General features: G+C 37.1%; 4 protein-coding genes across 4 annotated transcripts; 3 read left to right on the top strand and 1 right to left on the bottom strand.

Moving 5' to 3' along the window:
• Positions 1-3,575: 3,575 nt before the first annotated feature.
• LOC140008181 (protein SMALL AUXIN UP-REGULATED RNA 9-like) lies at positions 3,576-4,064 on the bottom strand. The gene has a single exon (XM_072051739.1). It carries the CDS (start codon positions 4,062-4,064, stop codon positions 3,576-3,578), a length of 489 nt encoding a protein of 162 aa, XP_071907840.1.
• Positions 4,065-7,162: 3,098 nt separating this feature from the next.
• On the top strand, positions 7,163-9,620 carry LOC113694209 (probable small nuclear ribonucleoprotein G). Its single transcript, XM_027213071.2, has 4 exons — positions 7,163-7,438; positions 7,561-7,583; positions 9,102-9,223; positions 9,332-9,620. The coding sequence occupies exons 1-4, from the start codon at positions 7,404-7,406 to the stop codon at positions 9,392-9,394; spliced, it is 243 nt and encodes an 80-aa protein (XP_027068872.1). The 5' UTR covers positions 7,163-7,403; the 3' UTR covers positions 9,395-9,620.
• A 5,230-nt stretch (positions 9,621-14,850) lies between these two features.
• LOC113691814 (rho GTPase-activating protein 1-like) lies at positions 14,851-19,248 on the top strand. Its single transcript, XM_072052341.1, has 5 exons — positions 14,851-15,890; positions 16,925-17,045; positions 17,152-17,271; positions 17,821-18,051; positions 18,193-19,248. Exons 1-5 carry the CDS (start codon positions 15,349-15,351, stop codon positions 18,802-18,804), a joined length of 1,626 nt encoding a protein of 541 aa, XP_071908442.1. The 5' UTR covers positions 14,851-15,348; the 3' UTR covers positions 18,805-19,248.
• A 403-nt stretch (positions 19,249-19,651) lies between these two features.
• Positions 19,652-22,648, top strand: LOC113691749 (uncharacterized). Its single transcript, XM_072052340.1, has 8 exons — positions 19,652-19,926; positions 20,047-20,222; positions 20,360-20,427; positions 20,542-20,643; positions 20,757-20,912; positions 21,079-21,192; positions 21,999-22,128; positions 22,208-22,648. The coding sequence occupies exons 1-8, from the start codon at positions 19,850-19,852 to the stop codon at positions 22,309-22,311; spliced, it is 927 nt and encodes a 308-aa protein (XP_071908441.1). The 5' UTR covers positions 19,652-19,849; the 3' UTR covers positions 22,312-22,648.
• The last annotated feature ends 80 nt before the right edge of the window (positions 22,649-22,728 follow it).

Raw genomic sequence — 22,728 nt, 5'->3', positions numbered from 1 at the left:
CCAATAGGTAAGTCATTGATATGGGTGAAAATTGGAGGCACGAGGGAATGTGGAAATTGGAAAGAGAGACTGCAGAGGAGTAGATGCTGTCACATCTCCGATTTGAGAAAGCTTTCACAAGGTTGATTCTGTCCGATTCGAATCGATTCTATAGAGTAACTTTTATAATTTTTCATGTAAATTTATAAAAGTTAGTAAAAGTAAATTTAAATCTATCAACTGATACAATTAAATTGATAGTTATACCAATTCACTACAATATTACACTAAATGTAATAAAAATTATATAAATCAATTTGAATTTATAGAATTCAACCCGTGAGCTCCTAATCTTATTATAAGTAAGATGTGTCCGGCTAATTACTCAGAATATCGTTATAAAAAAGAAAAGTCGGACGTTTATGGCTCTGACAAGGGATGCTGCAAATTTATGGTTACCGGGCTGTGTCAGCCCGGCAACCAAAAAGGTAAATTTTTTTTTTTAAGTTCTGACACAGCCCGGCAGCGGAAATTTTTTTTTTAAAGTGCCTGGCTGCTGGGCTGACAAGGCCCGGCAGCCAGGGACTTTATAAAAAAAATTTGCACAAAACCTGCTAGATCGATTCTTAAGGGAAAAGGGGTTGAAAATATTCAATTACTACTTACTACTACTAGTATTTCATCCATTGATTTTATCTCACTAATATTTCAGCACCTTTCCATATAGTGAATTGCTCTACTAGCTGGTGGAGGCACCGGTTTTCCCTGGCCAAGTTTGCATTCTCATTTGCCAGTCTTGATTTTTCAGCACCACCATAAACTAATTATCAACTTTATTTCACCACCACCATAATTATCAACTGACTTGCATAATAAAGTGAATTGCATTAAACTAATATCACTAGTTTCAAAATTAAGCTATGCTAATTACATTAATTTTATGTATTTAATTTATTACATGCAACTAGTATTTCAAATATTTAAATTGCCCCGACTAAATGGCTATCTTAATCAAAACTCAATATATGCCTCGTCAAATACATCTAAATTCATTTAATCGAACCTCTTAAAATTAATTCGTTCAACTAATTAAATCACTAAACTAATTAAACTAATCATATACTAAATAACATAAACTAATTATCAACTCACTTGCGTAATAAAGTAAATTGCATTAAACAAATAACACTAATTTCGTTAATTAAGTTGTGCTAATTACATCAATTTTATGTATTGAATTTATTAAATATGCCAATTTTAACGGATCAATTGCAATTAAAATAACGTATCAATTGCAATTAAAAAAATTTAATTGCAAAGCACTAGGATTTCCTTTTTTTTTGGGTTATTGAAGTTGGGAAGATTTGGGATGAACATAGTAATAGCGGATAAGCATGGTAATAACAGTTATGCAATGGTGGATGAGTATAGTAATAGCAGTTAAGTAAATATGAGAGTATGGAATATAAGATGATTGTATATTATTTTATCATACAGAGGGTCAAATTAAAATAATGGCATTTTTTTAACATCAAACCCATTGTCCACACATTGTATATAGAAAGACGTGGTCACGTTAAAAATGAAAAAAAATTGGTTGATTTCTCTCCTTTTTTTTTCCTTTTCTTTTAGGGTGTGTACATAAGTTGATTCTTTTCTTCTTTTTTTAACAATTTTTTTTTTAGTTTCTCCTTTTTGTACTTGAGGTGTGAAAATATCTAAATTATTTTAATTCTAAAGTTTCCAGATGGTACAAAGGAGTGGGAAGAAATTCATGCAAGTGATATCATCATCATGTGCAACGAGAATAATTAAACCACAAGCTGTGGAATCTTTAATTGGGCATAGAAGTGAGTTAGTAAGAGGCAAAGTAGGAATTAATTAAAGAATGAAGAGATTCACTATATGGAAAGGTGCTGAAATATTAGAGAGATAAAATCAATGGATCAAATACTAGTAGTAGTAAGTAGAAATTGAATATTTTCAACCCCTTCCTTTAAGAATCGATCTAGCAGGTTTTGTGCAGATTTTTTTTATAAAGTCCCTGGCTGCCGGGCCTTGTCAGCCCAGCAGCCAAGGACTTTTAAAAAAAAAAAAAAAAAAAATTTCTGCTGCCGGGCTGTGTCAAAGCTTAAAAAAATTTTTTGCCTTTTTGGTTGCCGGGCTAACACCGCCCGGTAGCCATAGATTTGCAGCAACCCTTGTCAGAGCCATAAACGTCCGACTTTTCTTTTTTACAACGATATTCTGAGTAATAAGCCGATGTGTCCGCATATTTCTTTTTAAAATTTTTTCAGGACAAGCAGACGGAATGATTTCGCTTTCTTTTTAATAAGATAAAGAAATTTGGCCACTTTGTGATGATCAGCACACGAGTAGCTGATGTCACAAGTGGGTCAACATGCTTCTATTTTTTCTGATTCTTTTTTCCTAAAATAGGTCCACAAAATTTTCATCATTTTATCAATAAACTCGGTTTAATGATTTGGTCCATAAATATTAAGTCTGCTAGATTTTTAATTATACCAAAGTCACAAGCGCACATCCCTATGCCATTTACCCTGTTTGGATTGTCATTTTCTGTCGAAAAATTACGTCGTTTTTCGTGATCACATTTCCATATTACCTTTTTTTCTCACATACATCAAATCGTTACAGTAATTTTTTCATGAAAAATCGTGAAAAAATGCAATCCAAATCCAAGATTCTAGAATCTCTCTCTCTTTCTATCTCTGATTTTTTTCCAAATGGCTTTTATTGGTAGAATAAAATGTCCGGCAAAAGAAACGAAAGAAACACCAGGATAGCGAAACGTGCCCTCCACTAAACGATGATTTAATCACTTCATTTGATCATGTACGCACCAACAAGTACCATCCCATCCGAAGGTAATTAATTGCTCTTGTTTTCGGAAACAACAACAACGAAATAATATATCACTGTCATTATACTCACTAAGACCAAGCTCCGGACTAATCATTCTGGCAACTGGCGGGCCGAATGGGTCCTCTTGGCTTTTGGCACATAGGAAACGTTCATTACGAGACAAAACGCATAGATTTTCAGCAATTAGAATGGGACCAGCCACTTTGCTTTCAATCCATAGTACAGAGTCCTAAACTTAATCCTCTCACGTTCACACGCTATTCACTTAAAGAGCCAAAAAGGGAGATTAAATACCCCAACTGCCACTCCATCGGAACAGCAATTTTGAAGTTTCTAACTAATGGGCCGGCCGGCAGGTAATTGGAGTATTATTTGAAATAATTAATGCAATATTTTTTTGATGGGATATATGTGAGATAAAAAAAATGATTAAAAATATTAAAAAAATAAATTAAAAAATATATTTATAATACAAATGAAATATTATTTGAAAAAATTTAATATCCAAACAAATTGTTTCTCACCTCAACTCGAATAGAGTTACAAACATAGTCAAATTCGTAGAACTTAGAAAATGGATAATTACAATGCTCTCCTACATTTGTTCCCAAATTTACCTCGATAAGTCGATTAGCTTGATCACTTCACTAGTGGAAGGACAGAGAAAAACTGCGGTATTTTCAAGCTAAAGGCCCCAACCTACATCAATTCTATATGAACTCCTGCACCAAATCTCCAAAATCAAACTTGCCGTTGCAGCATTCGACGGCACTTAACACCCCTTGGAATGCAGTGACGCTGCATGGTACCACCAGACCATTTCTCTGATCGAAACCAAATTCATCAGATGCTTTCTCCAACAACATCCTAAAAAGAGGGTGAGAGAGGTGGCCGGTTGGTACCACGAATCTTTGTCGGGCTTCTCCTACATACAAAGCAAATGTTCCTGTTGGTGTTGTCGAAGGTGATGATTCTTCAGCTTCACAATTGCCCATAAGCAAATACTCTTGTTGTGATGGCTCACGCTGAACTTTCTTGATTGACTTGGCCCTTCTGGCTAATTTCTTCACCGATCCAATCTTCTTTCCCCACATCATGGCTTTGAACTTAGAAAGTGTATTAGGGTTGAAGGAAGAAGAGCGGTTGGACAGTGAGATTGATGCTAAAGGAAGAGAATTTTCTTGAGGAGAAGCTTGCATTGTAGAAAGGGGTGGTGGGTGAAAAAGGTTTATGTAATAAGGTGCGACTTCGTTATCGGGGCCAATACAGATGCCTCCCCAACTCAAACTCACAACTCACGGTGAGGGTGTTCAAGAGTCTTTGGACTGCTAAAAAAGGGTATCGAATCAATTAGAGCCTATGATTGGGGGAGGCTTGCTTTTGTCATTCCTTTTGGAATCGTCCTTGCGGGTACCTTCACTCGTCCTTGCGGGACCTTAATATTCCGCCGATTTGATCCCCTAAAATGGGCCATACCAATGCCCTTTTTTTTTCGAAAAAAAAAAAGGGCCGTACCACTTGTCAATCGGTTTAATTTTTCGCTTTTGAATTGAATAAATATTTTTAACGGGGTTAGGAGAGTTGAGACGAAGATGATGCACCAAATGTTCATTAGTGGTGTTTTGCCCAATAATTGATGCTCCATGACGAGTCGCAGTTACAACTACTTTAATGCATTCAAAGATCAGAAAGTAACCAAACAATTATCCATCCGCAGATACAATTACTGTTCCATAGATTTTTTAGCGAGAATTTCTCTTTTTTTTTTTGAGATTTCTAATAAGAGTTTCACCTTCTCTTAAGTATTTCAAACAAGAGTTTTTGTAGTTAGTCTATTTATTGTATTAGATCCATGTTTTTTCGAATTTGGTTGTTAGATTTGAAATTTCTTAGATATGCGTGGCGAGATCTCACCTTAACATTTGGGTTTGAATCAGTTCATTAGTAGATTTAGAACGAAGCAAGCAGTATAATACTCTGCAGCTTCTGCAGTACATTACCGGCTTTCGGCCTCATGTAATGTAAGTGCTAGGAGTATTAGTCAACCCCAAACGTGCCCTTGGTTCGATAATAAATCACCTACTTGAAAAGAGTGGAGGCCCATTGATTCATGATACGTGGACGGGAATGAAGCCGATATCCTTTACCGAATAACCCCGATAAGAAAATCTTTTAACCAATCTTTTCAAGAGAAGAACTAGAGACGTAGAATTCTTGGACGGCATTGCCTGCAATTCAGTCTTGACGGCGAGAGGGGATTGGCACAAAGGATATGCTTCGATGAAGCCGGAGGGTTGACATAGGCTTCGATGTAGATAAGCATCGGTTGACTTTGTGTGAACAGTTGACGTGGCTATTTCCAATCAACGATTGGATTACGCAATCTCCGTGGCGGCAACAAATCAAATCATACAAAATTGTTCCCGATCCACGGACGACTGTGTAGGAAGTTTTGGTTGGGGAGATCTTATAAATCCATTGCCAGCTGCAGTCCTTGGCTCTACGTGCCGGCCGCTTTGCTCAAGTTCGAACTTGATGGATCTTTTATTCTTTTCCCTGCCTTCAGTCTTTACGCCAAAAAAAAAACTTGCCTGCATGCACTGACCGAAACAGGGCAAGGAGTGGAAGATAAATAAAAACTAATATGGGACTAGGCATTCTTTACGTCAGGATAAACTTCAAAACAAGCTGAATGGCGAGGCTGCTGTTTTTATTGGGTTCTTTTCCTGATTCTTCGTGGTTATCCTAAGGGGGAAGCTCATGGAAAATGAAGAGTTCCACAACTCAGAAGCTACTATTGCCTGATAGAAACAGTAGATTATGCGAGCTGCGCCTTAGGATCAGACAATAATACGAAGCTTATTGAGGTATCTGATTCTGCCCTGGAAATTTTTTTTTTTGATTGAAAAATATTATTTGCGTTTCATATTTTATTATTGGCACTATCATGACATCATTTGTTGCATCTTATATCTAACAAATAAAAATGGTAATAAAAGTGCAAATAATAAAAAGAGGAGTACAAATAAATTTTTCCTCATTTCTTCACGAGGCCTGGTTTTGGAGACTTTTCTCATCTTTGTGGAAATATCAATACGACCGGAATTGAAGGTTTCAACATGACTCGATTCCATGACAAGAGCGTCAAGCCGTGAAAAGGAACTCGGTTGACTTCAAAAGCAAAACCCAACCAGTTGCGCTACTTGCAAGAGGCATGTCAGCATTGGTTAACCACTTGGCAAACAAGTCGTGTCGAAGTTTAGTTTATATTGAGACCCCTGACAGTGCCAGTAAAGTCATCCTCAGTCCATGGTTAAAATGCAACGAGTTGACAATTTTTAGCTTGTGATTTAAGTGCACTATATCCAAATGAAAATAAAAACTTAAATTTATAGGAGAAAAATAGGGATGTTACGTACGGATGCGTTTTGAGAGTTACCTACTGCTCTTTATCCTTTAGTTTTCCAAAATCTATTGTCATCCTATGTTTTAGGGATTTTTACCCTAATTCTGGGGCATTTTTAAAATTCCAAGGGAAGCAAAAGTAACTAACATGAGATTGAGAGAATGTTATATATGTCTGGCAGTTTTAAAGTTACAAATATTTGTGATGCTACTAAAATCACAATAAAACTGGGAGCGAAAGAAATTAAAAAACATACAACCAAGCAATAAAAAAAAATGAAAACACATTTTTTGAGAGATTAGATCACCACTTTCCAAAAAAAATAAACAAAAAAAAAGAAAACAACATCGGTTGCCATGATAAAGTAGTAACTACCAATGTTTTTAAACCCAAATCGGAGAATGAATCAAAAAAGTCTCTGATTCGGTTGGTTCAACTCGGATTCAAAGTTTTAATCTTGTTTAATTATTTTAATATTAAAAAATATGCATACCGTTGAAATATTTATTCTAGAAAATAAAAAGTTAGTAACTCCGGTTGAACTTTCTAATTTTACCGATTTTTATTAATTCAACAGATTTTTTATTGGATTTAATTGATTCAATTAAACTTTTTGGGTGAACGATTAAACCGGACTGGAGATATGACCAGGTTGCGATTCGACCCATTAAACCAGCCGGTCTGGTTGTCAAAACGCTAGTAACTACTCAGTTACTAGATGTATCCCTAAAAGTCTAGGAGGAAAAAAAAAAGGAAATACGTATGTACTTCATCAAAATTATTCGTCTAGGAAGCCACATCAGTTGTTAACCGTTTCCGCCGCAAACAGAACAATAACTGTTGGGCCATCTCTAACAGTAAAAGATCCAAGATCAAGAAGCCATCCAGCCCATCAAATTTGGGTTAATTTCCTGGAGGCGGTGGATCGTGGGTCGCATAAACCCGAGGTCAGCCTCTCTTCCGATTTCCGAGAGCACATACGGTAGGGTTTTGACCACTGGTAAACCCTGTTAGAGCTGCTTCTCGCTCCCTATTTTGTCGTCCCTCACTGGTGCTTCGCGAGTCTCTCTCTCTCTCACACAAACACACACACACACTCTCGCTCTCTGTGTGTGTGTGTAGGGTTTTCACCATGAGTCGATCGGGCCAACCTCCGGATCTGAAGAAGTAATTCTCTTACTTCCATATGCTCTTTTCCTTGTCATCTTGATTTTTAATTTAAGCATTAATTTTGATTTTACACGTTATGCCGTTAAATTAAATTGCTTGTCTGTTTGTTTCTATTGCAGGTACATGGACAAAAAACTCCAGAGTATGTTCTCAGCTACGATGTTTTGCTCTTTTTTCCTCGTATATTTGTTTGTCCTGGGCCATATATCGCTAAATTTAGAAAGTTAAAAATCAGAAGCTTAAAGTTTTTTAGGAATTCATCCAGTTTTGCGCTGAACCTTAGAGGACTATTATAAAATACATGATAACTTTCTTAGTTATGCTGTTCCTCCTGTTAATGGCTAAAAAGCGCAAGTATGATGCCCGAATTTGACCTTAAAAAATAGGATCAAAGATAACTTTTGAGCTTGGATGTCAACTTGAAGCCTAAGCATAATTTTTGGCATGATAAGTATCAACTGTTGTGAAATTACATGGATTGATATGGTTTCTGTAGAATGTATATGTTGAAGTTCCTGGAATGCTTTAAATTCAATAGTTGACCAAATGGCCAACGGATTTTTTGAGTTTCTGCCTATCAGTTGTTTCGATAACACATTTGCTCTTTGCAACTTTTTGTTGTGTGACTACAGATTAGTTGGCTAATTCATGTTCGTTTCTGATAATGCTTTAAGTAATTTTATTTTTGTATTGAATGACTTTGACTTGCAATACTGGGATAATGGAATATGATCCAGTTGTTCGTTTAAATTGATGAACAACTGTTTTATCTGGTGTAAGAGTTTTCTTTTGGAACATTCAACCAGATACCCATTGTGCGATTTTCAGTAATATGGGATAGGTATGGAGAATGTGTCTCACATTGAGGCTTGATGAGATGGGACTTGATTTTATAACTTATTATTCACTTAATGGTTCAAATTTTTTGTGAGGGCATCTAGTGAAATCGTTTTTTGAGATCCTTTGGTAGATGTTTTGGTAGGTTTACATTTGAAGACAGCAACATGATGCAGTTCAGGACACGCATAGTTTCTGAAGATGCATATTTTTTCACTGAATTGCCCCATTTATTATTGAGAAGCCAACGAGTAGATTTTCACTTTCCTAGTTGGTGAGGAGGGTAAAATCTGGTATCAGTCCTTTAATCAAGCATGCAATATCCAAGTTGAGTAAGTTTTGAAGGGAGACAACTACTTATTCTGCCATGAGGAGGCTCTACCTGTAGATTTTAAACCTAATAAGTCTATGGATTATGCCTTGGGTAGGTGTATTATTGCATCAATTTGACCTGCTTGGTAAAATGGATCTATGCTATGATATTTCTGAGTGAATCATCATTGAGTCTACCACTTTTCTTTGTTTCTGTGATGTGCTAACCTAATTTAGTTGCCCTGCAAATGCGTTTGGCGGTACTTTTCAAGTACAAAAATTTCTAGCAAAAGATTTCAAGTGTTGTGCAAGCTATTTGTGTTCTGTACAAACTTTGCTTGTCACTTCTGTGCAAACTATAAAATGTTTGGGGCCTTCCCCATATACACTGCCTCAGTAAGATTCAACCAGAATTTTATAATTCTCATTTTTTGAGTAGTTCAATATTTCCATCCTACTTGAAAGTTTTGAAGTTTGGTGTGAAATTTATTGTGATAATCTTTTTTTGCAGTCAAGTTGAATGCCAACCGCATGGTGGTTGGAACACTTCGGGGTTTTGATCAGTTCATGAACCTGGTGGTTGATGACACAGTGGAAGTGAATGGCAATGATAAGATTAAGATAGGGATGGTTGTAAGTATATTTTCTTGGATTTTTTTAAATTTATGCTTCAATTATTGCTTGTGCTCCTACTTTGTGGCTTTTCTTATTCATCCCTCTTTGCATGTTGTCTTCTTGTAGGTTATCAGAGGAAATAGTGTAGTCACTGTTGAAGCACTCGAACCAGTTGCCAGAGCACAGTGATTGTACATTTCTCAGGCATTGGTTTTATCTTATCATGCAATCCGATGTTATTGTGGAGGTTAAGTGATACTAGCATGTAACTTTTTAATACTTTACTAAGCAAATGGAGTGGCCTGTGGCATATTATGTAGTTTTTGGTGTAAAATTCTTGGGTTACTTGGTTTGTTGTGTTGTGAGTTATGACTCCTGATATGATTAGCTGTGACGACGTCTATCTTGGAAAGCATTTCTTCCGTCTAAAACTATATATTTCCAGTATTGAGGTCTTTGATGTCAGCAGGTGGAGAAAAAGCAAGTCGATATTCTTCTTAGAAAAGTTGTTCTGGTGCTTGAACTGTTGAATTAGGGAGATTCCTCTTCGTCAGTCATTTTTTGTTATTTGTAAAAAATTACACATTATTTACACACACTGACTTGCTTGCATCATCAATACATTTTTCAATCACCTCTTTATCTCACATACATCATATCAAAAAAGTGCTACAGTATTTTTTCACAAAATTATCTCAAATAATTTACAATCCAAACACACTCGTTACATTTCAAAGCCTTTTGTGATCTTCCCATGGCCATTTCTCTCTCTGTTATGCTCTTTGCCGTAGAATTTCTGTTCATTTATTGATGCACTATAGTTTAGTCACAGTGGATTAAATCCGAGCTTCTGTTTTTAGCTTTGTGTCTAGGGCAAAATGAAAATTGAAAATCTTGGAAACTGACCTGTTCATCATTCGACCAAAGAAAGCCCAACGGGTGTTTCCATTCAGGATTGGAAGCGTATGATTCTAGATGCGGACCTGATTTGAATTATTACATGTTTGAGCAACTCTTTTTGCTGGATTTTACAGGCGTGCCGTAGTCTTCTCGACCTAGCAGGTTTTCCTGGTTTCCAATTGCGTTACTTTTGTTGGAAAAGGAAAAAAAAAATCCTTCTGGGCAACAGAATTACCTCTAAAGTGGTTGATAAACATCCATTTCGGAAGTGAATTTTGTTTGAGAATCACACTGATACTGGATGCTCAAAGTGGTGCTCCAGCTTTTCTATTTAAAAAAATCAATAATGAAGTTTGAACTATCTATGATAAAGATAGAAATGCATTTTATCAGTCGAAAGTATACACCATCAAACACAAAAACGAATCGTTCACCTAAGTTCACAAGCAGCACGGTGCCACCGTCAAAAGAAGAATCCTTCAGAATACATCAGCCAATCCCACAGCCACACACCCACGGTATGGGTTCTCCGAAATTGTCAGGTCGAATTTAAACATTTTGGTTCTGCAACTTCCATCTCAAAGGGGGATTATAAATGCCATTACGTAGAAAATGTCGAATGCATATGTCAAATACAATCCTATCATCTATAATTATCAACGAACTACTAATACTGAACTATGAATAGTGAAGTGAACGCATGTCAACTAGATGCGCAAATCAGATGTCTGTCATGGCAAGCAAGTAATACCTTTCTCTTTGGAAGGGACCAAAAAATAAATAAATGAATGAAAGGTGTTGGTAAAGTTACCACTTGACTTGAATAATTTTTGCTTTGTTTTCAAGTCTAGCAACTCTTACGTCCGTATGTCCGATGACAAAGTGAGTATCCCGCAATTTTAAGTTCAAATTTGAAACAGTGGGGAGGTTCTGTTCTATCATCTATGGAATTGGAAGAGTGACGACTCACAAGTCACACAATACAACGGGCAGCTGCCTTAGAAAGCTTTTCACTACGGCACGCTCTCCCTCCCCCGGTCTGGCTTTCGTACAAATCTGGGCTGCGACCTTTTTTCACTTTTGCTTTTGTCGCTGTTGCTTTGAGCTGTCCAAGGAAAATCCCGAAATCTCCCATTAATACTACTGCTAAAGAAAGAGCACATTATCGATGCAAATCTTTACTACAATAAACTAATGCCCTTTTACTTTTTCTTGGTTTAATGCTTGGAAAAATGGGCAAAAGAACTTGCTTTGATCTCTAGATGTATGTAGGGTTGGTCCATTTTTCCGGCAAGCAGTGGGCAGTAAATTGTGTTGCTTGTGGTCCTATGCAGTGCCAGGTCGCCACAGCACATTAATTAAGAGGTTCAAAAGCCATAACTTCTTGATTATTGTTGGTGGTTTATTCGTCATGGCCTTAATGGACACAAGGAAAGTTTATTGATGAGTTCATACAAAGCCATAACCTACTCCCAAATCTACGCCACAACCAACTCCCTGCCCCACCCCTCCCTCGAGGAATGGACAATTGGACATGGAAATATATATGGTACTACTACTACTACTACTACTACGTCTTTTTGTTTCGTTTTAGTTTTAGAGGAGATACACGAGGAAAAGAAGGGGATAGTTCCAAAACAAGCAAAGCAAGTTTCTTTGTTACCTATGTTGGATTTTTAACGCATATCAGACATCCAAGGACTATAATCCATGCTTGAATCCCTTTTTCGTAGGCTTTGCTGTTCTTTTTCTAAGTTCAATATTTGTATGTTCTAGTGTTCACAATGCAATGCCTTAAAGTTAACAGTAAATCTTATATACGCTGACAGTGTATACATTATCACCATTTGATTTATGACGTGCATGCAAAAGTTGAATTTCAAATTCAAATTTTACATAATTGTCATTCATCTAACGCTGACAGTATATACACCATCATCATTATCAGTGTAGAAAAGATTAATCCTAAAAGTTAAAGCCTCATGTTTGTTTTATGACTTTCATTGTTATTCATTTGACACAGTTGCTGTGTAAGCGTAACGCTCTTTTACATTTCCTACTGCCGATTATTTTAAGAGGTTAAAATTTTTTTTTAAAGAAAGTGACAGAATAACATGTTCATATATAGTAGAATTCAAGATGTTTTGCAGAATTTTTCGCAGATGGGAAGGGAGCACGTGTTTGGTGGAAAACCAGAATCGAAACGCCAAAACAAACATGGGTTCATTCTTGTCGTCTTGGTCCGAGAACCGTATATTAGATGCAGAACCGTTTAACCACTCATTATACAGTTTCTGCCTGTCCTGTACTCTGTGATCCTCGTGTTCTATGATTATTGTAGATGGAGGAATATGAACATGTGTGGGAGCAAAGAACAGCATGGCCACCCCACCTGCCCGCAAATTGGGGCTATTATGTTTTACCACGAGCCCTTTCAGTCTTCCCAGACATAATTAGACACCACTCTTTCCTTGCGTTTGCGAGCCTAAAAAGGCATCCAAAAATGATTATGCCCTTGATTGTGCGATAGAAATCTTATGCATGAGCAATAAGCAGACTTTCTTTTCCTTTTTTTTTTTTTCCACCGGAAATTAAGCGCTAGCATCTCTTTTTTGTATGTAACTATTATAGATTTTGCTAAAAGGTGCTGCTTAGTTTTATATTACATTTAACTTGCCATATGAATATATACAATCATAACAATTAACTCCTCTATTTAGACGTTTTCCTCCTAAATTAGGTCCCATTTGGCAAGTAAGTTTTTTGGTCGTCTGTCTAAAATTTTACTGTAGAAGTTGTAGAAAAAAATTTTAAAGCGTGTAAATTTTTGAATATTTTGAAGTGTATAGTTTAAAAACTTTGAGAAGTTTTTTGATGTTGGTGTAGTTAAAGTTATTAAAAAATTTATAACGGACAAATTTTGGCCAAAAAGTTGCTTGCCAAACAATGCCATATATACTTTGTCAAAAAACTAATAAAAGGTACCTCCCTCTCCCTCCCGTATTTAGATCCTTCTTAACCAGTGGCTTCGGAATATATGATGGTTGAGATGGGTCTTCGGGAGTTACTTTTTACCACCTACTACTAGCTAAAATTGCTCAACAGTTTCCAATTAAGTTCCCCGTTATTCTCTAGGTTTCAGTGGTCCTTTCGTAATAACTAATAACAGTTGTTGTCCAGACAAGAACAAAAACAGAACTGAAAAACTTGCAAGTAGTGGTACACTACTGCAAAATCAGACCGTTTTATCAATCAAGTGACTAAATGGGATGAAGACGACACATTAAATTTATCCGCTTGCACATTGAAATATTCGTCTACTCCTCCCAGTTAAGAGACTACAGCTGAAGGGCAACAGGCAAGAGCAAAAGAGAAGAAAGCTAGCAGGTGAATCTGTAACGGGCTGCTGGGCTACTTTGTATCTTATCCAGAAGAGAATAATTTTGAACCGTGTAAATCAATCGGTTTCTTCAATCGAATTTTCCTTTTCATACCTGGCTGGGCCTTTTCCGCTTTGCTGCATGGAAATAATTATTTCCACTGTGGGATCCGAGGGGGTAGAACTTGCACATATATGGCTTGCGCGATAGCATAAACACGTTGAATACGGAGAACTCAAATTAAGACAACATCGCAGCCGTCAGCGGTTACAATGAGCAGCAAACCACCGTCTTACAAAACTACGGGACGAAAGCGCACGAATTCATAGAGCGTTCGACGCGCTTTTTCATGATTTGACACGCCCAACCAATGGAATTATTAAGACCTCCGGTTTGCCACTTAAAAACAAAACTAGCCTTTCTTCCAATGTGAATGTTTATGTACATGGACCAACACACGTAGGCTGCTTTAATTTACACCCGGAAAATTGGAAGATGTTGAGTCAATTCACTTGTGAAATCAAATACTTGGTCCGAATTAATGGACTTGGGCAACCTAGGACTAGCTTTGGGGTCAACTTTTCAGCCTCTGAATTTATGCCCAGAACTGATTTTTATTTTAGATCAATTCTGTATTTAAATTTAATAATCAATTTATATCTTAACATAATATATGTGTTTGATAATAAAATTAGAACATTTTAATTAATTAATAAATGCTTGTGGTGATATCTTATACTCATTGAAATTAAATCATAGATATTACTAATAAAATATAATATTTTAACAGCACCATTAATTAATAGATCAAAATTATAAAATATATAAATTCAATATTCAACTGTCTATAATTATCCAAATATCTAGACTGTATTCAATGTTAATTAGTTATACTACATTCAATACTTAACAATTTAATAAATTAATAAATTCAAATTTCATATTTCAATTTTATGAAACACAGTCTAGTCTTCCACCCTGTAACATTCCCATGCTCTCGTCCTTGGATCTGTACCTTGTCACAACTGGCTTCTTGAAAGGTCAACCAAAGCTAAACGAAGACTTATTGCCATTCCATAAAATTATTAAACGAGCTCTTCAAAAATTCTACCTAGAAATGCAGAAGTAATAGGAGTGTCTTTAAGATTCTTGATTAAGGTGCGTACATCCCATGGGCACACAACCTAATGTCATAATCTCATCAACCAAAATTCCTGCAGAATTTTGATTATTTACTGGGACCCTCCCATTAACTAGTAGTGCTCATCAAATGATGTAATTATATTGTTAACAAAATCAAGTACAGAGAAGCTCCATTCTTTCCAGTTTCTAGGGAGCCTAATTAGCCTTGCTGGTTTAGTTTGCTTATAAGATAGGAATAGTGTGGATTCCAACTCCCAAACTATAGCTGGAAAAGAAAGCACTGTGCACTCTTCTTCCTCTACAGTCTGCCCACTTCTCTCTGAAACTTTTCTCCTGTCTCATTGACACAGCTCCTGCCCACTTCTCTCTGAAACTCCTCATTGTTTGTTTCTTTAGACAGAAAAAATAACTACTAGTACATGCACAAAGTTGCATTATATGCACACAAAAGCATGGGAAAGAGAAGTAAATCATGATGTTTAAGTCTCACCTTCCAAAACCTTTACTTCAATCCAACTCTACAGAAAGTCTCACAAGCTTTCTCCCATCCTTGGCTTTTCCTCTTCATCTTTGTAATCTACTGATTCTACCAAACTATCATAAACAATCCATTGAAAAGATAAAACCACCCAACCGAATCCTTTCATTCATTGTTTTCCCTCCATCAAAAATCCCAATAAAAATCCGGTCTTTTTGTCTCTAATTCAAACACACGGAAAAATGACAGAAATACTTCAATCCCCACCACAACATTTGCCTTCATCTTCAAGCACCATTACGTTTGTATCATCACCACCTACAGATAATGATGGCTTAGACCAACATACGCATCTTAAAAATGACACCACCCTTATTAACAACAGTCCTATCATTTCTTCTCCTGTAGCAGTATACAGGGGAGATACAGAAGAAATACAAGAAGGAGAAGAGGAAGAAGAGGAAAGGGAGGAAGTTGGTATTGGTGGTGCGAGTAGTAGGAGCGTTGAGTTCAGAAAAGAGAGGAAAAAGAGGGAGAGAGAAGAAGGAGATCAGCTGTCTCTATTGGCCGTGTTAGTTACCGTGTTTAGGAAATCTTTGGTGGCTTGTAGGAGCGAAGAGGGTGGTGGAGTTGAAGAACGGCTATCTTCCTCTTCTGCCATGGAGATTAGCTGGCCTACAAATGTGAGACATGTTGCTCATGTTACCTTTGATCGCTTCAATGGTTTTCTTGGTCTTCCGGTTGAGTTTGAACCTGAGGTTCCCAGGAGGCCTCCTAGTGCCAGGTCTTTTCCATTTCAGTTTTTTTTCCCCTTTTCAGGAGCAAAAAGAACATTTTTTTGGGCATTAATTCATTCTCTGTTAGTGATTGTAAAAGGCCATTGTAATTGATTGCCGAGATCATATCATTAGGGAAAGAAAACCTTGAACTCTGAGTGTATGACATGAAAAAAGTTTTTGTTCAATCAACTGGAATCATTTAGGGACTTTAAAAACTTTGCCCATGTTGATGAGATCACGAACTTCATACTTGGAAAGTTTTTCTAAGTTGACTTCTGAACTATAGAAAGATGAAGCATTCTCAATTTGCTTTAGTGTTGTTTGTATACTTTGTTGGAAAAGGGTGCAGGAAGAAAATTTTATCGTAATTGTTTAATGTAGTTATTGTTCTGTCTTCTCAGAGTTAAGTAAAAGCAAGTTTCGGGAATCTGAATTTTCATGATGAACTTGTCACTTAACAGTTCTGACTTCAGTAGCTTAAGTATGCTAATTTTCTGGAGCAAACACGGTCCCTTCAAAGATGACTGTTGGGTTCGAATGAAGTTGTTTAGGACCACTAGATTTCAAGTTTTGGCTATAGTATCAGCCCTCATAAATTCATTATCATCATCTATCATGAAAATTGTGGCCTTAATATGCCTCCTTCATGATGCTGCTTTATGAACTGATCTCCATTCCCTGGTCCTTTTATCGTCAGGATGACTTATTAGCTAGTACAGGTTCAAAGAAAGATAGTATTACATGGGTAACACAGGAAAAGATAAAAATAAAACTATTACACAATTGTGCCCTGAAACACCCATTTGAAGGACTTTTGGTTACGGTTTAGCTTTATGATCCCTTGTGTATGGTACCTGAAGACTGGAAAGCCTTCATGTGATCAGTGAGGATTTACCATTATCATGCTATCCATATTTCCTCTGTGACAATTTTAGATGATTATTCAAATATTGTATCAGAATGGTTCAATAGAAGATGAGGTTCTTGTAGCACCAAGGTATACATTGTGGTACTGATTCTCAGTATTATGCTTCCACAGCACGAGAGTTTTCGGGGTTTCAACTGAGTCTATGCAGCTTTCTTTTGACTCTAGAGGGAATAGCGTGCCTACTATACTTCTGATGATGCAAAGACGGCTTTATGCCCATGGTGGACTGCAGGTACATATTTGATTAGACACTTCAAAGCCATTTTTTGCTGTTTTCTGTTATTTTATGGTTGGAGTGGGAGGTCTTTCCAATTACAGCAAAATTCAACTTTTTGCAGGCAGAAGGAATCTTCAGGATTAATGCTGAGAATGGCCAAGAAGAGGATGTTAGGGAACAATTGAACAGTGGAGTAGTGCCGGAGAATGTTGACATACATTGTTTAGCGGGTCTAATCAAGGTACTGCTCTGCAACATGAATGCAGAAATACCTTTTCTTTACCTAATTTACCACCTTAGGCTTGATACAGACCAGAATTGCAACCAAGGCTCTCAACTCTACCAAATAACCCGTATCCATGGTAATGAAAGAGTACCTCTTATAGCATTCGGTATGACCACTAGTGCATCACATCATGATGAACAAACAAGTATTGGAATCCTTTTTTTTTTATTTTCTTTCAAGTGGCTGTTTACCGTTGTCTATAATTATATAGTTTTTCTTTCAACTGATAGACCAAAAGTAACTAACCTTCTTCAAACTATTAGTGATGAGCTGGAACAATGTTGCTGTCTAGTGTATTCTATTTTTCCTGACCAATTGGGTTCGGCTCCTTTTATGTACACTAAATTATACAGACTTTGAAAGCTCCCTATTTCAGCTTTAGCTGAAATTATCTAGCAATAATTTTAGGTTCTGGTGCCTCCTGGAATTGGCTGGAGATAATACTGCAATTTTTTTGCTTTTCTGATAACTATTCTGTTTTAATCTGAAGTGCCAATGCTGTAGGCTTGGTTCAGAGAACTTCCGACTGGGTTGTTGGATTCTCTCCCGCCAGAGCAGGTCATGCAGGCACAATCGGAAGAAGAATGTTCACAGCTGGTGAGGGCTCTTCCATCTACTGAAGCAGCTCTATTGGACTGGGCCATAAATTTGATGGCCGACGTTGCTCAACTGGAACATCTAAACAAAATGAACGCACGCAATATTGCTATGGTTTTTGCACCAAATATGACTCAGGTGAGCACCTAATTCTAGCTAGTCCTTGCTAAAATCACATCTATGTCATGCTTTCACCTATCAAGGAAAAATGATTATAGAAAAAACTAAAAGAAATCATCATCTGGATTTCCTTTTCAGTACTAATTCTACTAGTTACAGATGGCAGATCCTTTGACCGCATTGATGTATGCTGTGCAAGTAATGAATTTTCTGAAGACTCTAATAGTCAAAACCTTAAAGGAAAGAGAAGACGCTATCCTAGAATATGTTCATGCACCTGAGTTGGAGCCCTCTGACGAAAATGGACATCATGGTGCATCACAATCAATCATTTGGGAAGAAATTGAAGAGACCCAAGAGGACCAACTGTTAGTAGCCAAAGAGCCACTTTCAAATACCACAGAGCATTCTTATCAGGATGACTCGAATGTCTCCAATGCACCAGATGCTTTTGTAAGTTCTACTGAGAATGACCCTCCTGGTGAAAAGGAAAACGTTGTCAAATATTTCCCTGGCGAAATTCTAAATAATGCTGCAGCATCAAAGGATGGAATCAAAGGAAATAACAATAAAGTTGCAAGTGGAAGATATCAATCAAAAAGCAGGAGGACAAAAACTGGGCAGTCAAGTAATTCTGGCCTAAAGAGGACAGCGAAAAAGCTCTTGGAGCAGCCAGTCATTCAAACAACTAGGAATGCAGAAAAGAACAAGGAGGTTAGTATCATTAGCCGCATAAATTCACAAACAGAACGGGTGGAAGCCTGGCGGTGAACTTCAGTTATTTGTGTCAATGGGGAGATCGAGAGGCAAGGAAGTGCTTTTAGACTCGAAGGACAGAGTCATCTTTATTTTCACTTTGATTTGGGGTTGTTGCTTAGGTTCCGTGGGATGTTGTATTTGTTTCTTGGTAGAGTCTTGTACTTTGTCTCTCTGGAAATGCAGCTGCTCTTCAGCAGCGCATGCTGACATGCTGGAACTTCTATGCCTCAATGCTTATCGCTAACGAACTTTTCCAGTTCATGTAATGAATCTGTGTACTCCCATTAGGTTCAGGCTTTGAGAAAATCAGCTGGTTATGTAACTTATTTTCTCCATTATTGTTTCCAGTGCAAGTATAGTGAGTGATCAACTTTGAGTTTGCATCTTCTCCCTCCTCATCTCTTGTATTCTATTTGCTGATAAAATTCATGTATAAAAATGGGATATTCTGGCAAACTTGATGTTTCTCAACAGGGGAGACGTTATTCAGGGCTTGTGTTTTGACGTTTGCTTTTTGGTTATCAAAAGATAATGGAGTAATTTGTAGATTTCTTCTCTTGAGTAACAATTTTTTCTTTTGTTTCCTTTTTGTCCTGACAAATTTCGTGCAAACGAAGCAATCTTTTAGACAATAGTAGCGGTAACATATCTTCGTTTCATTTTTCCGGTCCATAAAAAGAGGCCCAAGGCCATTTCCATTGCAGGGCTACAACTCTCAGAAATATCGAAAATCTCTACCGCCAACCTAGAAAAAGCCCAAAAACAGCAGTCCTAAGTTGATCTCAGAAACAGCTCTCATTGGCCCAATGTCATGAGGCCCATCCTGGGAGAAGATCGCAAGGCCGGAACGTTCTTGGTTTCCCCGACGACAAGCGCGTTCCTATGGTGAATTACTGCCTAGGAAACGACGACGTCCAAGCATAAAACCTTTTCTGCTACATCTGCTTACTGTGTGATCTAATTAGGGTTTCGAATTGGGAACTGTTCATGAATTGCTCAATAGTTCTCACTTAAATACTTCCTCGCATCATCTCTACGTCGTAAATCGACCTCCAGAATGAAATTTCAGTGCTTGGGCAAACAATTGTTCAATTCTTCTGCGAATTTGCCTCGAATTCAACTCCCATCTCCAATGCACGATCCATCAACTCTCTTTTTATTAATTTTTTTTCGATGTTGTTTCAAAATTAATGTCGTACGAGATTGGATAGAATCTTGAAAATTTTTGATCCTGTTAAAATGATTGTTGTTCAGGGAGGCTCATCTATGGTATATAATACCCAGCGAAGTGCAATCCCAATCATTATTAAATCAGTACGCCGAAATTCTATCCCCATGCGAGAAAGAAATAGTTTTCGAAATGCGCGACGAGGAGCTCAGAAAAAGAGCTCTGCTGGCTCGTGCTTTGGTTCGGACTACCATTGCCAGATGTACGTAGCTTTGATCATTTTTTTTTTCTGTTGTTTAGCTGGACATTCTTTCTTTTCATCTTTTTTTATCTGTTAGTTTTATATTTAGGTGGCAAAGATTTTATGTTATAGCTTGAATGATTTGGTTTTTGTACTAGATCAGATAAATTCTCATGTTAGTCCACGATCGTTGAAGTTTATTAAGAACGTACATGGGAAACCAGAGGTTTGTTATGATTCCTTCTCTGTGTGAGTGTACACTGTGCTAGTTTCAGTGTATGTGTTGTTGTTAAAGTCGAATTGCCATTAAAAGCTTTTCTGGAAAATGTTATGTTGTTAGGTGGATTGGCAACACTGCGAACAATGGCGTCCACTGCCACTGCATTTCAACATCTCACACACTTCGTCTTTGATAGCCTGCGGAGTCACAGTCGACTCTCCTGTTAGGATTCTCGGTCTCAATTAATAGATTGTGCTTGTCTGAGTTTTTAAAATTTTGCATCCTTTTGCTGTTGTTTTTGGTTTAAGTTCATTTGAATTCACTTGCCACTTCAGATTGGTATTGATGTGGAAAAGAAGAATCGAAGACTGAAGCATAATGTCATGTCCTTTGCTCAACGATATTTTTCAAAACATGAAGTTCAAGTGTTGTCCGCTATTTCAGACCCCCAACTTCAGCAGCAGGAGTTTATAAAATTGTGGACTCTCAAGGTCAGATAGTTTTGAACTTTTGAATATTAATGATTCATATCCCACCTGCTGCTACTTGATTGAAGTTGGAGATTTATGGGGCACATAAGTACTTTTTTTCCCAGTTGCTTAAATAAATTCAAATAAGCTTGTGCCTACTTATTTCTGAAGGTCAAATATTTTCCAGGAAGCATATGTCAAAGCATTGGGACGAGGCTTTTCAGATGCACCATTCAAGACTTTCACAATTCGAATTAGGTCTGCTAATAAAGGAAGCTTTGCAGGAAATTCCAATTTTGAGGTATGCCAGAAATATTGAAATCGTTTGGACTTTTTTATGGAGAGCCAGAGCCTTAGACTGCTTTTTCAGATGGTGACATTTTGCAATTAAAGTTATCCAACCAGTTGCTGTCTGTGTAACCATGGCCTGATAATAAGTCTTGCCTTTGAGAACAGAGATCAAACTATGGCTGGAACACACATTTTTAGTACCATGAGTTAAATCATTACTTTTCTCTCGTTCTAATTTCCACAGGAGCTGAGCTGAAATATATGCACATGCATGACGACATTATTGATATTAAATAAAAAAAATTGTGGAACTCCCTCATCTGATGCCAATGGCATGCACAACTCCATCAACCAGTCATTAAACCACTTCCCTTCTGTTGATTGGAACCACTGTAAATATTTTGCATGGTACTTAAGCTAATCCACCAATTTGACTTGGTAAGAAGGAAATATTGAGGTTCAAGTTTACTTCTGAATCTAAAGAAACAAAAAATAGACAGTTTGTGCTCCATTTTTCTGAAAAAAAATAAATAACAGGAAGGATGAATTTTGAGGGGAGGCTGGTGAAAAGCTGAAGATGCTCAACTAGATGTGATTCCCTGATTTTTATCTTTTATCATACACATCTGCAACTTAATTGTGAGTACCTCAGGTTCTCCATTCCTTGATACCTCAACTAAAAACTACTTTCCTATGCCTCTGGTTGTAGCTAGGATTTAGGACTTATTTGTTACGAATTATGTTGAGCTAATTACTGTATATGTCCTCTCATTGTCAGATGTATTGCTTCATTCACTAATTACATTTTGCTTCTAGGCTTCTGAAATAGTGGTGGATTCTTTTGATGACTCCATGGACCTTACAAGTGATTGGAAGTTTGTACTTATGGATTTGGCTGGTTCTCATTATGCTGCCATTTGTACCAAAAAGGATTCTTCCATTCAAGGTGCGAATGTCTTCCTACAGTTTTGATTCGTTATAAATGCAAAGTGAATTGATCCATTTAAGTGTAATTCACCTTTTAGGCATACAGATTACTCCTACGAAACTGACAGTATGGAAGACAATTCCCTTCGTTCACGATGAATGCGTTTCAGGAACAGCAGCAGTTGTGATTATTAGTGGCTAAGTTGAGATTCTCATTTTGATGATGCGAGATATCATTTTGGTGGTAATTTGACAGAGTGGATGTTATGCACCACATTGTGTGACAGCAATTTAATTTTTGGATAGAAAGGATCAACACTTAGTCCAGTCCCGCCTTTACCAGGGACTTCCAGTTTCATCAAAAGATGGGAACAGTGATGCTTAAAGCCATCAATCTATATTCTTTCCTAACCACGGAGATAATCTTGACTTGTAGGCAATTAAGGTTAGCAATGCTTTAGCTTCTTTCTGTGTCTATTGTGATTGTATTGTTCATGGAATCTATTATGGTTCAGAAATTCTGAGTTCTTTTGCCTTCACCATGATGGTGTAAACATCTTTATTTGGAATTTCCCTGTAAAAGAACCTCATTTTCCACATCAGTTTAAGTTGCAAAACA

The sequence above is a fragment of the Coffea arabica genome, chromosome 6c, assembly GCF_036785885.1.
Source record: "Coffea arabica cultivar ET-39 chromosome 6c, Coffea Arabica ET-39 HiFi, whole genome shotgun sequence".
Lineage (NCBI taxonomy): Eukaryota > Viridiplantae > Streptophyta > Magnoliopsida > Gentianales > Rubiaceae > Coffea > Coffea arabica.
This window is presented reverse-complemented; position numbering and strand designations above follow the sequence as displayed.